This window comes from Melanostigma gelatinosum (assembly GCF_949748355.1).
Source record: "Melanostigma gelatinosum genome assembly, chromosome: 2".
In the NCBI taxonomy this organism is placed as follows: Eukaryota; Metazoa; Chordata; class Actinopteri; order Perciformes; family Zoarcidae; genus Melanostigma; species Melanostigma gelatinosum.
In genome coordinates this window covers 30,852,989-30,868,518 of record NC_136635.1, presented here as the reverse complement: position 1 = coordinate 30,868,518, position 15,530 = coordinate 30,852,989, and the positions used below count along the sequence as shown (strand labels likewise).

General features: G+C 39.6%; 2 protein-coding genes across 2 annotated transcripts; one reads left to right on the top strand and one right to left on the bottom strand.

Moving 5' to 3' along the window:
* Positions 1-766: 766 nt before the first annotated feature.
* sirt3 (sirtuin 3) lies at positions 767-6,166 on the bottom strand. Its single transcript, XM_079282709.1, has 8 exons — positions 5,744-6,166; positions 5,608-5,659; positions 4,488-4,667; positions 4,172-4,404; positions 3,966-4,066; positions 3,161-3,322; positions 2,141-2,350; positions 767-1,853 (listed from the first exon to the last, which is right to left on the bottom strand). The coding sequence occupies exons 1-8, from the start codon at positions 5,832-5,834 to the stop codon at positions 1,830-1,832; spliced, it is 1,053 nt and encodes a 350-aa protein (XP_079138835.1). The 5' UTR covers positions 5,835-6,166; the 3' UTR covers positions 767-1,829.
* A 138-nt stretch (positions 6,167-6,304) lies between these two features.
* Positions 6,305-12,956, top strand: psmd13 (proteasome 26S subunit, non-ATPase 13). Its single transcript, XM_079281917.1, has 13 exons — positions 6,305-6,495; positions 7,330-7,408; positions 8,052-8,086; positions 8,171-8,226; positions 8,306-8,349; positions 8,775-8,861; positions 9,788-9,959; positions 10,041-10,120; positions 10,292-10,417; positions 11,353-11,415; positions 11,636-11,716; positions 11,885-12,001; positions 12,626-12,956. Exons 1-13 carry the CDS (start codon positions 6,395-6,397, stop codon positions 12,719-12,721), a joined length of 1,137 nt encoding a protein of 378 aa, XP_079138043.1. The 5' UTR covers positions 6,305-6,394; the 3' UTR covers positions 12,722-12,956.
* The last annotated feature ends 2,574 nt before the right edge of the window (positions 12,957-15,530 follow it).

Below are 15,530 nucleotides of genomic sequence, written 5' to 3'. Positions count from 1 at the left end.
CATCAGTGAAGGTTTCACTTTCAATCTTCCACGTCCAGCAAATCTGTCATTTCTGTATCGACCGAGTTCAACGCCTCGGTAGTTGACAATGATCCGTTTGATTTTTGGTCGTCTGGATTTCATTTTTCCATCTAATCTTTAATAATAGACGACCAGAGAGGCAAAAAGAATATCCTCTGGATCACTAAAGCCAGACTTCCATCTTTACTTGAGCATGAAGACCGTCATTACGTCTTTAAGTATCATATTTGTTTTATTTTACTTACAAACTTGTGTCCTGGATTGAGCTGCACCAGATATTTATTATGTAAAGTCCTTCTTAGACTCTTACATTCTCAGGAACAAGTAGCTTCAGTTTGTGATTTAATCAGATCAGACGGCGCCATTAAAACCTGAGAAATGTCTTCGCTAAATATAGACTTTAATCATGTAATCAGTATAATCAGTCACTGCAGCATCACAAGCTGTTGGATAACTTACGAAATAACACTTTTAGGAAGCCAAATAACATCTTAAACTTAAGAGCCAATCCTTCATAAATGTAAGTATGACTTTATTTTATTAATGTATTTTAATATGGAGGAATATTTCGGAGCTTGCCGTACTTAACGCAGATTAAAGTGAGAGGAAAATAACTTAAAACACAAACCTAACTGATGTTAATTAATAATCATTTATGTTTGAGCTTTTCCTGATATTTGTTAAGTAGCTCTGATTTGATTTGAATGAAGACATATTAATAAAACATATTAGAGTTCACTTTTTATTTAGTCAACAACAGCCTCGTCTGTCAGTAATTATAAATAGAACCACCATTCAAAGCAGCAGTCAGACAGGAGTCTTTATCACAGTCCTCTGGCTCCCTCTGCTGGTTCAAAATACACTCACACCTCGTAAAAAGTTGTCCCTACTGTCCCAAAACATCAAAGAGCCTCACTGGTGTTCCTTCATCACCATGAACACACACTCTAGTTTATTGTGACTCAATCAAACACACACACACAGTCCTGCTTTCACAAATACTAGAGCACCAAGTGTGGATTCATCCGCCGCTTACATTAGTCCCCAACAAAAGCTCTATTTCCTCCTGTTTGTTTGATCAAAAACTACAGCGAGCAGCCGATTTAGGAAATAACTTAAAAAGATTAAAAAGCTAAACACAACATCTTGTTTTCCCCTTAAATATTGATATTTATTTAAAGGAGACATATTGAGCTAATTTTTCAAGTTCCATAACAGAACATGTTTTCATGCTTTAATGTTCAAAAACTCTTTATTTTTCTCTAAATGCACCTGTCCTCATCCTCTGTCTGAACCGCTGCAGCTTGGGTCCATGTTTACACTTTCACAGTTTATATCCAACATTCAGACCTGCTTCATAACATATGGGACCTTTACATTTGGACTTTTAATTCCACTAAAGTAGTGATTTTCAGTGGAATTAAAAGACTTCACACGAACGGACGTTGCTTTTCTTTCGCAGACTTTCGACACATTTCATGAAGTTAGAGGTGAATAAATAAAACATAATATTGCACATCTTTCTTATTATTATGTCAACATGATCAATAAGCTGCTAATTGTATTCGAGTGTACATATAAACCAGCACCTGGTTTGTTTTCCCTGCGTGTCACTCACCTGCGTTTTGCTGATATTCGACTGTTGTAGCAGTTCCTTATTGTCCAGTCTGTGAGTTTCCTTTGATGTAACCACAGATCCAGGTATCACCACACGAACCCCATTTTACAAAGTCTAGACTTAGTCTGTTGGTGTTTTTTGTTGCAGTGAGTGAATAAAGTCAAACCTCCATCTTGATGCGTTGCAGTTGTCACTCTTCTGTCTTTGTTGAAGCCTGAAGATAAAAGAGCACAAAACAACACAAGTGACCTCATCAGCTAACATTACTAAAGAGATCTGGTGTCATGTGAAATAGAGCACAGTGATTTATTATCTCAGCTTTTAAGTGTCTTTCAGCTCATGTTTTGTTTTCACAGCTTCAACTTTACTTTTTTAGCTATTTTATAAAATAGATGCCATGAACCTAAGTACGAAAAGGTGAACCACCCTTAAAGGCTCATGGGAACTCTGACATAGAAGTTAGAACTTGAGTTTGTAACCACAACACACACACACACTCACTTTCTCAGCACCAGCCGCCATCAGAGCGTCCAGCTCCTGAGTCCAGCCGAGGGCATCGACCAGGGCTCGCACGCCAGCGACCACGTCGCCCAGCTGCACGACGTCATGAGGCCGGCGGCGCCAGGCGAACGGACCCACCAGGTCCCTGTTGATGAGCAGACGGGGAACGGAGCCGCGCACAGATCCCGCCAGACTGGCGAAAGGCTCCACCTGCAGAGCGAAGAGTCAAAGAGCAGCTGTTCAAAGCATGTCAAACAAGGTTCTTTAACCTTTTTTAAATATGTTTTCGGATGTATTTTTCTCATTAATATAGTTTTATGGTGGAGATGCAGACAGGAAACAGACGTAAGATGTGCAACAAAGGGTCCAGAGTCGAAGCTGACACTTTGTGGTTACTTGATGCTTGTCTTGAGTCCATCACTCACGAACACCTTCAGTGGTTTTATGTAGGACTCTAAATATTTAACAATAAAGAATCAAGAGTAACTACGACCAAGAACCTCGAGTGTGAGAAGACAGACCCTGATCCAGCTGCTTGAAACTATCACAATAAGAAGTGGATTTGTTACTACGTCAGCTAGCATTAAATTATTTCGTTGTATTTTCATATGACAACCCGACAGATTCTCCAGCATGAAAAGTGAGAATATTTGCAGTGCTTACTTCATGCTGCACCTGTTAGCAACAGAAGATAAGAGCTGCAGAACATAAGAGCTGCTTTTAAAGTTGCAGAAATGGCAACGAGGACTTTCACGTCTTTTGCAAAACAAGCAAAACCTGCTGGCTGCTGGAATTCATTGATTTGCAAAAAATCCTAAATTTCAGTGGCTTCCTGGTGTCATATCTATCTCTCTCCCCATGTGTCCCGTCAGCATCTTTCTGTAAGCTATTTAATGAAGACAAAAACTACATATTTAAAGAGTTCAGTCTTACAGCCCCCCCTCCTCACTCTGTGCTGGTTCAGCTGTAAAACCATCAGACTACTGGGACAGGAAGTGCTTTGAAGCCGGCGGCTCTCACCTCCAGCGAGGTTCCCATGATGATCAGCAGGTCGGCCTGAGGGAAGTCTGTGAGGTGCTTGAAGAAGTGAAGTGGAAGCTCCTCCCCGAAGAACACGATGTCGGGCTTCACCACACCTTTACAGCTGGGACACTGTGGGACCGTCCCGCTCATCACGTCTGACTGGTGAGGCATGGAAACAAGATGGAACATTCATATTAATAATATGATCAAAAAATATATTGCCATCTTGAATATTGAGGAAGCTGATCTGATGTGTTATGTCATCTATGTTAAGATAAGGTGACGTCATAAAGTCTTATTGTGCAGAGAATCCAAATCTTGTGAGACTGTGACAAATCAGTAAGTGCACAAGTGTCTAATAGTAAATAAAATGGATATGGTTATTTTATATATATAATTTTATGACTCACTTATTTTTCCTCTTACCTGCAATGTATCAATCTAGACTGTTTGGTGTGTGTTGCTGAAAGTAGAAGATTTCACCCGTAAAGATAACCGCCCTCTCTTCAATATATACATCGATAGATAGACAGACAGACCACAAAGCATCATATATATTTATAGGTCATATCGTCCATTTATATTGGAGAGAAGACAGACCTCTCGAAGACGAATATCTTCAACAACTCACACCAAAATAATCTAGATTGGTAAATAGCACTAAAGGTAACAGGATTTGGGGATAAACTGGCCCTTTAATGTTCACCGTAGCTAAAAACAGACAACATGATAAAGCATCATTTAAATATTCTGCTGAAGGTTGGCTGAATGTGTAGATTTCGTGTTTTGGGTCATAACTCACTCGTAGCTCCTCCCCCTCGTATTCCCTCAGACAGACTGTGCAGGTCGCCGTGGCAAATGTACCGTGAGCCTCCACCAACTTCTCAGGAGGAATCCCAGCCACTTGACACGCAAGTAAACAAAGCAAGGTGGCTTAAAACGTCAGTGCATTATCTCACTGACCTGTAGTCATTTGTAGAAGAACACGTAAAGGAAGTAAGTCCATACATCTTTCCAGCCCGTCGATGTTCTGCGTGTACATCCTGAGAAGCTGACTCTTCTTGTGAAGCAGCCGCACAAAATAGTGGGTCAGATTGGGCCGGTAATTCCCCGGATAGAGCTCTTTGGCCAGGGTGAAGAAGGGATTCGGGTTTTGGTGGAAAAAGCTGAGCTCGAATATCGCCTCGGCGTAGGGCAGGTCATACTGCTGCAGGTTGTCATAGAGGCCGCTGCCTGGAGACCTGCGAGGTAATAACCTGCTGAATACACCCGATACTGACAGGAGGTTTACGTGAACACTCAAATGAACATCCAACAGTTTCACCTGAAGTCTGGGATGCCACTAGGCGTGCTGATCCCGGCTCCAGCCATCACCACCACCCTCCTGTACTGCCGCTCTCGGATGCTCTTGGCGATGTCCTCCAGGGTCTGCCGATCCTCGGCTGAACCGCCACCGCGGGAGGAAAACCCCCGAGTCCCATTCCACCAGGGAGAGTTTGTTTGTCTGCGAAGAAGCAAAACAGGAACGAAGGAGTTTGTTAAAATAAATACGTTTGTCTGAATGAACCAGAGACGCTCACGAGGAATGTTTTGCAAGTTGAGTTTTATGGTTGTGATGAGCGTTCTATCGTCTGCTGCACGCCAATTTGGCAGTTTGCAGCAACCTACATGGACGTATACACATGTAACTCTGAAGTAATGTCACATAAACATCCAGCATCTCATTGTTGCTGTACTCCAATAAAGTTATGTCAAGTATTGTGCTCTGCTTACTCATTTTATTTTATTTTTGAATAATTAGAGCTGCAAAAATTACTGCTCTACGCGTTCTAACTATTAGTTGATTGATAGAAATGTAATTGGCTACTATTATAATATTTCCATGATAATCTGGTTGCAGCTTCTCAATTGTGAATACTATGTGGTTTCCTTCGTCTTCTACAAACAAATATTTTTGAGGTCACTTGGGGCTTTTGGTGACGATCATTTTTGAGGAATTTTAAGCCAACTTTAATAATTGAATACTTCCCGTTTCCTAAATGTGACAATGCTTTTCCTTGTCATCTTTATAATCAATTGTATATTGATGGGTGTTGGACTGCTGGACATAACAAGACATTTGAAGACTGAAGAAAATCCTGGTGACATGCGATAGACCAAATGGTTGATCGATTATTCAAGAAAATAATAACTTTTCATGAGCTGTAAAACTAAACGGCCCTGTTTTCAGCTTTGTGACGATGCATTGTTCATAAAGAGTTTATTTAGCTGAAGAAGTGGGAGGATTCCCCGGCACATAAAGGAACATGTCTGACATGTCGAGAAGAAGGATGAAGTTGCATAAAATAAAATTACCTCAAATACTTAATCTACTTTAGTAAATGCACTTAGTCACATCCCCCTCTGCTGTCTGGTAAGGAGTCGTGTGTCCCTGTGTGACATACCTGCACAGAGCTGCAGCTGAACCTGGACACGAACTCCTTTGACTCAAACGACCTATAAATAAAAACACACTCACAATTGTCAATCATCAAACCACTAATCCCTGTTTCATTATAGTTTCATTGTCTGTCTACTAACCGTTGGCAGAGAGAGTCCTGCTTGTTCTCGAGCTCAGGTACAAAAAACGTCTGACAGGTGACAGTAACGAGGAACTCACTAAAGAAGCCATGACAGAACTGGACTAAGGTTACCGGTAGATTGTTATTGCATCACTCCTACTCACGGATACGCGATATTAAAGCATTCTATCCAGCTAAAATCGGATTAAATGTAACTAACAATGACTAGCCGCCTGCTGACATGTTTGTTGTTGTCCTTTGACCTCTTAATGACGCGGACGGGTGTACCGTAATGTAGAATATAGCCTAGCTAACTTTAGCTCGGTCGATAGCTACCGAGCTGGAATTCATATTTTGTTCAATTATCAACCGTTTGTTAATCAAAAACAACCTACAGTACAACATACATTCAGTGTATAGCGTCTAAAAAACTACTTTAGCAAGAAACAAATCAAACATAAAGTGTATAACGTTAGCGGTCAAGAAGTAAAGTTTACGGTAAAAACACGGCTAGCTTTAGAAACGCCTCCTTTATTTCCCATCATCCTTTGCGCCCAGCAGTAGACCCACAACACGGCAGGCTACTTGACGTTAGCTAACGTTAGCTGAAGACCCATAACCACTCAACAGAGCCCGAATATTAAATTAACTCCACAGTTTCATCGCCACCATGAGAGATGTTTCCGGGTTCCTCAAACAGCAGCAGAGTAACAGCACCACTCCGGAGATGGCGACGGAGTGGCATACGTTGGAGGAGTTTTACAACAAAAGGTAAAAAGAAAATAAGTCAGCTAGCTAATGCTAGCTTTTGCTAGGCTAGCTAACGTTAGCTTGCTCATTCATTGCAAATGCACGCTGAGTCATGCAGTGACCTAGCGTTAGCTGATGTATGGCTAATGTTAGCCGCAAGTTCCTTCTTACAGATCTTTGCGGAAACTTGACTTTAATTTCTAACCATTTAAATCATTAACGTAAATAATATGTATATATATAGGGCTGAAGTTTTGAACCCAACATCATCGATTTAGAATAGTGGAAGACAAAGTTTATCACAAGTTTTTCTTTAGCTGTTAGCTAACGTTAACTGTGTTGTACGATTATATATTATATCGTAAGATTATTAATACTCGTGCAGTAATGTAAAAGCAGGTTTATATTGATGCATTACTAATATTAGCATTATTAAAAGGAAAAGCAGCAAATGCTGGAACCATTAAATGTTTATTAAACTATTATTAAAATAGTTGCCATTTATCTGTCAATTGATTTAATGGACTAATAGTTTCAGCTGTACTTGTATACACTGTTGGGAAGTTTAATTCATAACATCATGTGTCAACATTTTATAAACTCATTTGTTTTGTGTGCTAATAACTTCTTGCTGACAGATAAACTTAGTGGAATAAAAAATATAATATTTCCCTCTGCGACCTGAATCACTCACTGGTCACTCATCTGTTATTATACGTTGCGTGATCAGTTTCACGTTTCTCGTTAGTTGATTTCCTGTCAATAAAGTACAATGTTTCTTTGGGACATTTGTTTATATTCTGGATAAAGTGTTGACATTCACAACCACTGTTTGTTTGTGTGTTTTATTGACAGATTGTGGCATCAGTTGACTCTCAGGCTTACAGACTTTGTTAAAGATCCTTGCTTCAAAACTGGAGATGGTCTCATACAGGTAACTACATTAACATAATGGTAATATAATAATAATAACACCTGTTATGCTCCACTGTGAGGAAGATTCAATGCACACAACCTGGAATGAGTATGCACACGTTTCATATCCTGTGTTCATATGTTTAATGTAACCTTTTAAGGGGAATTCATTAAGTTATTGCATCCAAGTTTCTTTTTAGGACAGAAATTATACTTTTATAAAATTGCCATTAAATGTCAGTGTTATGTCAGAATTATAAAATAATTAAGATGATGGTTGAAGCAAAGAACTGTGTTCCACTGTTTCACATTACAAAATCTTAGGTGACTCATTTAGTTTGTTTTGCAATGACGGCGTTCTCAGATTCTTTCAACAGAAATTTGTTGATATGAATTGTTATGATTGTTTAATTTCAATTATTTATGTTCATAAACTTGCCATTAGCCAATGATTAGTTCAGTAAAGGCACAACATGAAGCTTTGTTACTGATTATAAAGGATTTAAACAAACGTTAGTAACTTTATACACTTTTCTCGTTCACTCTAAGGAGGAACTTTAACCCTAAATGATGTCATAATCGAAATACTATTCATGGCCACTTTAACGCGTTGAGCATTTAGATGTTTTCTGTGATCTGACGGCTCCGTTTCTTCCTTAAAGCTCTACGACAACTTCATCAGTGACTTTGAACACAGGTGAGATAAACACTCGGTCACACCTGTCGGCTCGGTACTCGTTTGATGTTTGATGCTGATTTATTATTTTTGTTCCTCCGTTAGAATCAACCCGTTGTCCCTCATGGAGATTATACTGTACATTACCAGACAGATGAAAGGTGAGAACAACAACATGCAGCAGAATACACCATTGGTCTACATTTTGTCGTATTTACAAAAATGTTTTCATTTCTCCAGATCCCAAAGATGCCATCACTTTTCTCGAGAAGACCAAGGAAAAGGTAAGTTGACGATACATCACAGATTTTTAAATATACACTCAGTTGTTTATTAGCACCTAACTAAAGCTAATGCAGTCAAATACAAAAGCCCCTCAATAAATATAACCTTTTTTAATGAATATCACAATGTTCAGTTTAAGTTTAAACTGCTTTAGAGGTGTTTTATTTTACTTTATGGTCTTTTTGAAGGCTGGCGTTTCTTGTGTTGTTGAATTGTGTTACACTGAGAGCTGTCTTTAATATTTTGTGTTTCCTACATAAACTAAATATCCGAAACATCTCCTCTGCCTGAAGCAAAACAATTCAACAGCACCACAAACTGCATCCTCCAAAAACACAAAGTGAACATTCTGACCTTCATGAAGGAGGATTTATTGCAGTTTAATAACGGTATCTTTGATCCAACGTGTCTGTTTGTGGTTCAGGTGAAAAGCTGCGATGAAGCCGTCATCCTCTGCAAGACTTCTATCGGCAAACTCAAACTGGAGATCAGCGATCTTCCTGCCACGAAGGTAAAAGCTCCGCTCTCTCCTTTTTCTTTATCAAGCTACTGACGCAAAACACGTTTGGCACATTTCAAACGTCGAGCTGCAGGTGATGTTCACACTCGATGTGTCTCACTCTCTAACTTAAAGGTTTCAGCTACGTTCTAACTCAGCAGCTAGGAGGAACAAAATGAACCCAGTAGATTTAATATCCACTGTTTTATCCCCCAAAGTTCTTTCATCTCAAATCTTTTGAAAATGTCAGCCGTGGTCATAGAAGATGTGTTTTTATTTACTCCTGCGCTGTATGTGGAGTAAACATGCAAACACTAAAAACATGGGATGGCAGCAAAGCAGTTGACTTGGTCTCAAAGGTCTCTCGGCGATAAACAAACCAGAATCTGTTGAGAAATTATATTTAAAAAGTTGATTTTTAAACTTCAAATGCTGGCTCATAATCATCACAGTTACATATTTTCTTCAGTGTCATTGTTGGAACACTGACAGTCTCCTATACATTAATACAAAGATACTTGTTGTGTGTTTAAAATACATCGGACTTTTTTTTTTAAATTAATAAAAGTAGAAATACCTTTTTGAGTGGATCAGGTGTCAACCAGATGTGACCGATCCACATCAAATACAGCTTCTTTGTCATAAAATGATTTGTTTCTGCCATCAATTCTGCTCATTCTGGGCTCCAGAGTCGGTTTTATAGAACCACCGTTTGGAGATCTGCATTGATGGAGTAAAAAAGATTGATTTGATCCGTAACAATAAAAACTGTCTTATAACATGTAAAACACTGCTGACCTGCCAGATGTTGGTATTTCCAGTTAGCCTAACTTAACCTGGAATAAAAGCAGAGCTAAAACATGTTAGACTCATAGATACAGGGAGTGAAAACTGTCTGAAAACCGTAGAATAAATATTCCCTCTTTTGTTACTCTCAGATACTCATTGAAGAAGTCGAGGAACTGTTGAATAACTTGCCCGGCGTGACGTCGGTCCACGGCCGCTTTTATGACCTCTCCAGCAAATATTACCGCATCATCGGGAACCACGCCTCCTACTACAAGGACGCTCTGCGCTACCTCGGGTGTGTGGACATCAAAGACCTTCCAGGTGAGAGGAGACGGACGCTCTGACTCGACTTCAGCACGTCTTTCATGTTTCATATTCATGAGTCAATGTTTGACTCCACAGAGACGGAGACGCAGGAGAGGGCGTTCACGCTGGGGCTGGCTGGACTCTTAGGAGAAGGAGTCTACAACTTCGGGGAGCTGGTAGGATTAAAAAAGAAATGTTCTTTAGTGGTGCAACGGATCAGAAATCGAACGTATGACTTCAGAAATATAACTTTTACATTCAACGTATGGTCGGACTAGTCGTCGTGTTGTTCATCGGTGCCGGTCAGCCGGTGAAGCTTGTTGACGTCTGCTGTCGTGTCTTTGCAGCTGATGCATCCTGTGCTGGAGTCCCTGAGGAACACGGACAAACAGTGGCTCATCGACACACTTTACGCCTTCAACGGAGGCAACGTGGAGAAATTCCAGAGCTTCAAGTCGGCCTGGGGCCAACAGGTGATCAACGTTTACATGACGGCTCAACGTGAGATGTGTGACATCGACGTTAAAGGTTAAACTGATGAGTCGGAGACGGTGGAAACCGCTTCTATTCATCACAAAGCTTCAGTCATTCCTAAACAAATGCTTAAAAAAACGTTTACTTTTTAAAGTTTAGTTTTCTACTGAACTGTCTTGTTAAAAGCAGAAGAATCACAACGCTGTTTCATTATGTATTTATTTTACAAATATACAAATGTCAGTTAGATGGTAATGTGCAAGAGAAGTAAAGAAAAACTCAAATAAAATAGTTTTAATGATGATTTGCGTTTGACAATTTAGCTTTCAGAACATAAAAACTCTAGATAATTAGGTTTCTGGGGATTTCTTTTACCAAGAGGTCCAACAAAGAAGATGCTTTATTTAAAAATACAGATGGATGACAAATAAAAGTCAAACTTAAAGCGTGTCTGGAGGGACGTCGCACCAATCCACTGAGAGATATTCCTGCTTTTGTTCAGCAGGGCTGAGATCTTGTGACTGTAAATGTTTTGTGTTTTTAAAGTAATTCATTCAGCATTTTCCTTGAGATGAGTCCGCTGTCGATGCGTCTGGCGGGTCAAAGAACTTTTTCTTCAACAAGAGATTAATCCCCCAAAATCAACCCGTTATGATGAATAATCGAATATTTAAAAGAATCAAACCCACTTCCTGTTTACGTGCTCACACTCCCAACACAGTGAAGTGATGTAATCGCTGTGTGCTCGTGAGTACTCGTGACATTTAGTGATTGATCCAAGTGAGACAAAGCTCAACATTTAACATGTCAACAGCATCCATGACTCGCCAGTCGAACTTTAGCCTTGAGATCTGAACATCTGGAACCCGATCAAAGGTCACTTTGAAGATGATCCCTAATATTGAGTAACGGTCTGTCTCCCTCTTGTTTGCAGCCCGACCTCGCAGCTCACGAAGCTAAACTGATGCAGAAGATCCAGCTGCTCTGCGTGATGGAGGTGAGACTAGATGCTCGGAATTTACATTTCATAGTCAAATCTGATGCTTTCAATGATATTTTGTGTTATGAAATGTGTCTTTTATCTTGTTTGTTTTCCTCACGATTCAGTGACATCATCATCTGTGACATAACGAATGTTAAAATACAGGAATATTAAATCACTTGAAACGTCTCCGTCTCTCTCTCTCTCTGTCTCTCCATCTCTCTCCCCCCCCCAGATGACTTTCACTCGTCCTGCAAACCACAGACAGCTCACCTTCACTGAGATCTCTCAGAGCGCCAAAATCCCCGTTAATGAGGTCAGTGGTATGACGAGTACATGGAACTATCAGCTCATCAATGAATGTCAATAAAAAACATTTCACTGTGATCAGAAATGATCGACTTTTAATTCCCTCGTTTCTCAGTTTTAAGTGTTTCCTTTGCGTTGTTTTGTCGATATGAACATGTGGACTGGTGTCCTGCAGGTGGAGCTGCTGGTGATGAAGGCTCTGTCTGTGGGCCTGATCAAAGGGAATATTGATGAGGTGGACCAGAAGGTGCAGATGACCTGGGTGCAGCCCAGAGTGCTGGACCTGCCGCAGGTTAGTTATATATATATATATATATATATATATATATTTATAGATGCAACAGATTATATTTGCTCTCGAATGCGGCGCATGTTTTTATCAGCTTGACCTAAATCCAGCCGAGGAAAATCGTTTATTTTAAAACACCATTTTAAAACCAGACAGCAACCTCGAAAGTGTCTTAAAGCTGCATTCTCTCGACTGACCACCAGGGGGCGACTCCTCTGGTTGTATAGAAGTCTATGAAAAAATGACTCTACTTCTCTCTTGATTTATTACCTCAGTAAACATTGTAAACATGAGTTTATGTCTCAATCTCTAGTTTCAAGTCTTCTTCAATACAGCATGATGTTCATTTAGTACATTATGGTCCATTTAGAGTCACACAGACCATAAAGCAGGGGATGCTTTAGGGCGGGGCTACTGTGATTGACAGGTCTCTACCAGAGGGTAGGTTAAAATGGAAACTTAGCAGCAGCCTCAGTTTTTCCTGTTCCCACTCTGACTGAGTGACTCCGTCTGAAGATACGACTATAGAAAGAGGAAACACAACAAGCGCTAGCTGCAGAAAAAACAAACTCACCAAATGACACAATTGGAACAGAAGTGATGGTTTCCTGACGTTTACTCTTTCAGATCAAAGGCATGAAGGAGCGTCTGGACTTCTGGTGTGGAGACGTGAAGAACATGGCCATGCTGGTGGAGCAACAAGCCCACGACATCCTCACCTGAACCAGTCCCCCCCCCCCCCCCCCCCTCCTTCCACAGAGGGAACCCCTCTCAACCGTTGCTGTTTTGTATCGTTTTTCTTTCTTTCAGACGTTCATTCTTTTCTGTTTATTACCAACCTGTAACAATACACTGTGGTATTTTACAAATAAACAACTGGTTGTAACATTATTATCCAATTCATATGGTCTGATAATATTGTCTAAAACATTAATAAAGATGACCAGATAAAAAAGTAGTTTGTGTACAAGCGTTGTGTTTTTCAAGTCTGTTCAGCTCTGGGTAGTAAATTTAAGGTTTATTATATTTGTTTATATTCCTTCTCTGGATGTTATTCTTTTAAATCTGTTTACTAGTTTTGGTTTGTCTTATTAATTTTGGCATTAATATCAGTTCATCCAAATGGTGGCTGACAAGAAAACATGGACGTCCCTCTTTAGAGTGTTTGGTTTGTCCGCTCTGGGCTTCTGTAGAAGGATGGCAGCCGGCTCCATGAGGAGAATAAATAGATATAAACATCTCATTCTAAGGCTACGAAAACACAATAGTTATTTTCAGGTTATTATACTCTAAAGAAAACATACTTAATCCTATATTTTGTATTACCTAAATCAGGAAGTTTTGAATAAAAGCAGTGGAGTATTTACAGTTTTTGCACACGACATATGAAGAGTTTATAAAAGTTGTTTTTTTATTAAACAGTTTATATTGACGAGCAACTATTTGGATATGTATGTTGTAATTTCCAGCTTCTCACATGTGCTGCCTTATTTAACAATATTAATAATTCTATAATAATAAATGTATTAGTAATGTCGAGGTTTGGACTGTGTCACTTTGGGCTCTGGGTAATTGTGACGGCAGGTTTGTTCACTGTTTACAAACCAATTAATGGAGAAGACGATCAGCACTAATCCACAACAAGATAATCATTAGGTAATAGTTTATGTATATATATATATATTTTTAAATTGAGAATGACTTACCCATCATCATAAATCTTATTTTTTATTTGCAATGTACTCATTAAACAACTGGCTTTTTCATTTCCTGCTTCTGGCAGTAAACAAACGTGCGAGTGCAGAAACAGGGAAGAGATTACGACAGAAGAGTGGTGGCTGTTAACCATTTAGCTTCGTCTGAAGGGAAATGTTTTAGTTATTAAATATCTTCACAGAACAGAAGTGTTTACATCGTCCTCTCTTTTATCTAACTTTTAATCGATGAATTTCTTTTTTTACATGCTGTTTATTTTTTACTGGTGAAGCAATGTGACAAATAAATACATAGTGACACAAACATGGAAGACAGACGTACAGACAACATGAAGCAGTTACGATGACGTACAGTAGGTAATGAAATAAAAAGAGTCTCGAGTATCTATTACAATTAGATTGGGTTACGTAGGGTGAGTGAGTGTGTGTGTGAGTGTGTGTGTGTGTGTGTGTGTGTGTGTGTGTGCGCTGACTACAGCTAGGAGACTACAGCTATATATATATATACATACTGTATATATATATACTGTATATATACATATATATATATATACTAGGGGTGTAACGGTTCACAAAATGCACGGTTGGGTTGGGTACGATACAGTGGAGCCACGGTTCGGTACGTTTCGGTACAGTAGAAAACTATAAATGCAGAGAAATGTACTTGATTTTAAAATATATTTATTCATTACAACTAACATCATGAAGTTATTCTTTGACTTTGAACAATGATGGAACTATACCTGAGTGACCCATCTTCTGGGGTGTCTTCTTAGCAACACATAAGCATAAAAAACAAAAACTGCTCCTTAATGTTATGTAGTATTGTTACTTACATCTTGCAAAAGAGATTTTTAATCTCAATGCGACTACCTGGTTAAATAAAGGTTTTAAAAAATATATATATTATTTTTTTTATTCAAACGTATTCGGTTGGTCATGCGTACCGAACTGTGAGCCTCGTACTGAACGGTTCAATACGAATACGCGTATCGTTACACCCCTAATATATACATATACATACATATACATATATATACATGGATATATATATATGGTCAATGTAATGACACACACTTTCCTTTTTTTATCTATTTGTTCTAATTATGTTCACCTGTTTATACAGCAGACTATAGAGACTATATTACCAGTTTAACCAGTTTACACTGACGCAGCCGGTGTCAGTCGAGTCTTTGACACCATTTTCTGGTCACCATATAATCCAGCCGATGGTTTGTTCGATGACGGGATAGATTTCCAATACCATCATGCTCCAGTTATTGATTAGACAAATATTAACCACGTGACCGCTCTAACAGTACAGACGACTGTGTTCGCCTGTCAGGTTGTGGTGAAGCTCCTGTAGTTGCTGAACCAGCGGACAGACGTTAGAAATGTGTTTGTGCAAGTAAAAGGTCAGTCTGGGTCTAATGAAGCCTCCTCAAGTGACAGATACAGTGCATTGGGCTGCCTACAGTGGAAAAAACAGCAATTAGCTTTGGAGATAGAGAGTGCCACGGAAATCAATGAGCTGACAAACCTCATAGTTATCAGGAAAACAGGTTGCTGACTGACCAGGTTTCAGTCTGAGAAAGAGCAGAGAAAGTGAAATGAGGCTGGTTAATTCGGAGAAGCAGGCTGTATCCCCAAAGGGAGAGAGCAGCGAGCTCCGAGCATGCAGCCGTTTGCACCATCCCTCCGGCTCTATCTCTTTAAGAACCGGGAGAAGGAGTGTGTGCTCGGTGTGTGTGTGTGTGTGCGTGTGGGGGAGGGGTATTGGCTGGGGTGGAACAGTCCTGTAATGAGCAGATTTTAGA

Bases quoted from the DNA above. Each gene is read 5' to 3' on its own strand.
- sirt3 (XM_079282709.1), bottom strand. From the start codon at position 5,834: ATGGCTTCTTTAGTGAGTTCCTCGTTACTGTCACCTGTCAGACGTTTT. The intron at 3,323-3,965 runs GTGAGTTATGAC...ATGCCTCACCAG, and splicing joins ACGAGGGGGAGGAGCTACGA to TCAGACGTGATGAGCGGGAC. The intron at 2,351-3,160 runs GTGAGAGCCGCC...TTCGCTCTGCAG, and splicing joins TCATGGGAACCTCGCTGGAG to GTGGAGCCTTTCGCCAGTCT.
- psmd13 (XM_079281917.1), top strand. From the start codon at position 6,395: ATGAGAGATGTTTCCGGGTTCCTCAAACAGCAGCAGAGTAACAGCACC. The intron at 7,409-8,051 runs GTAACTACATTA...TCTTCCTTAAAG, and splicing joins CTGGAGATGGTCTCATACAG to CTCTACGACAACTTCATCAG. The intron at 8,227-8,305 runs GTGAGAACAACA...TCATTTCTCCAG, and splicing joins CATTACCAGACAGATGAAAG to ATCCCAAAGATGCCATCACT.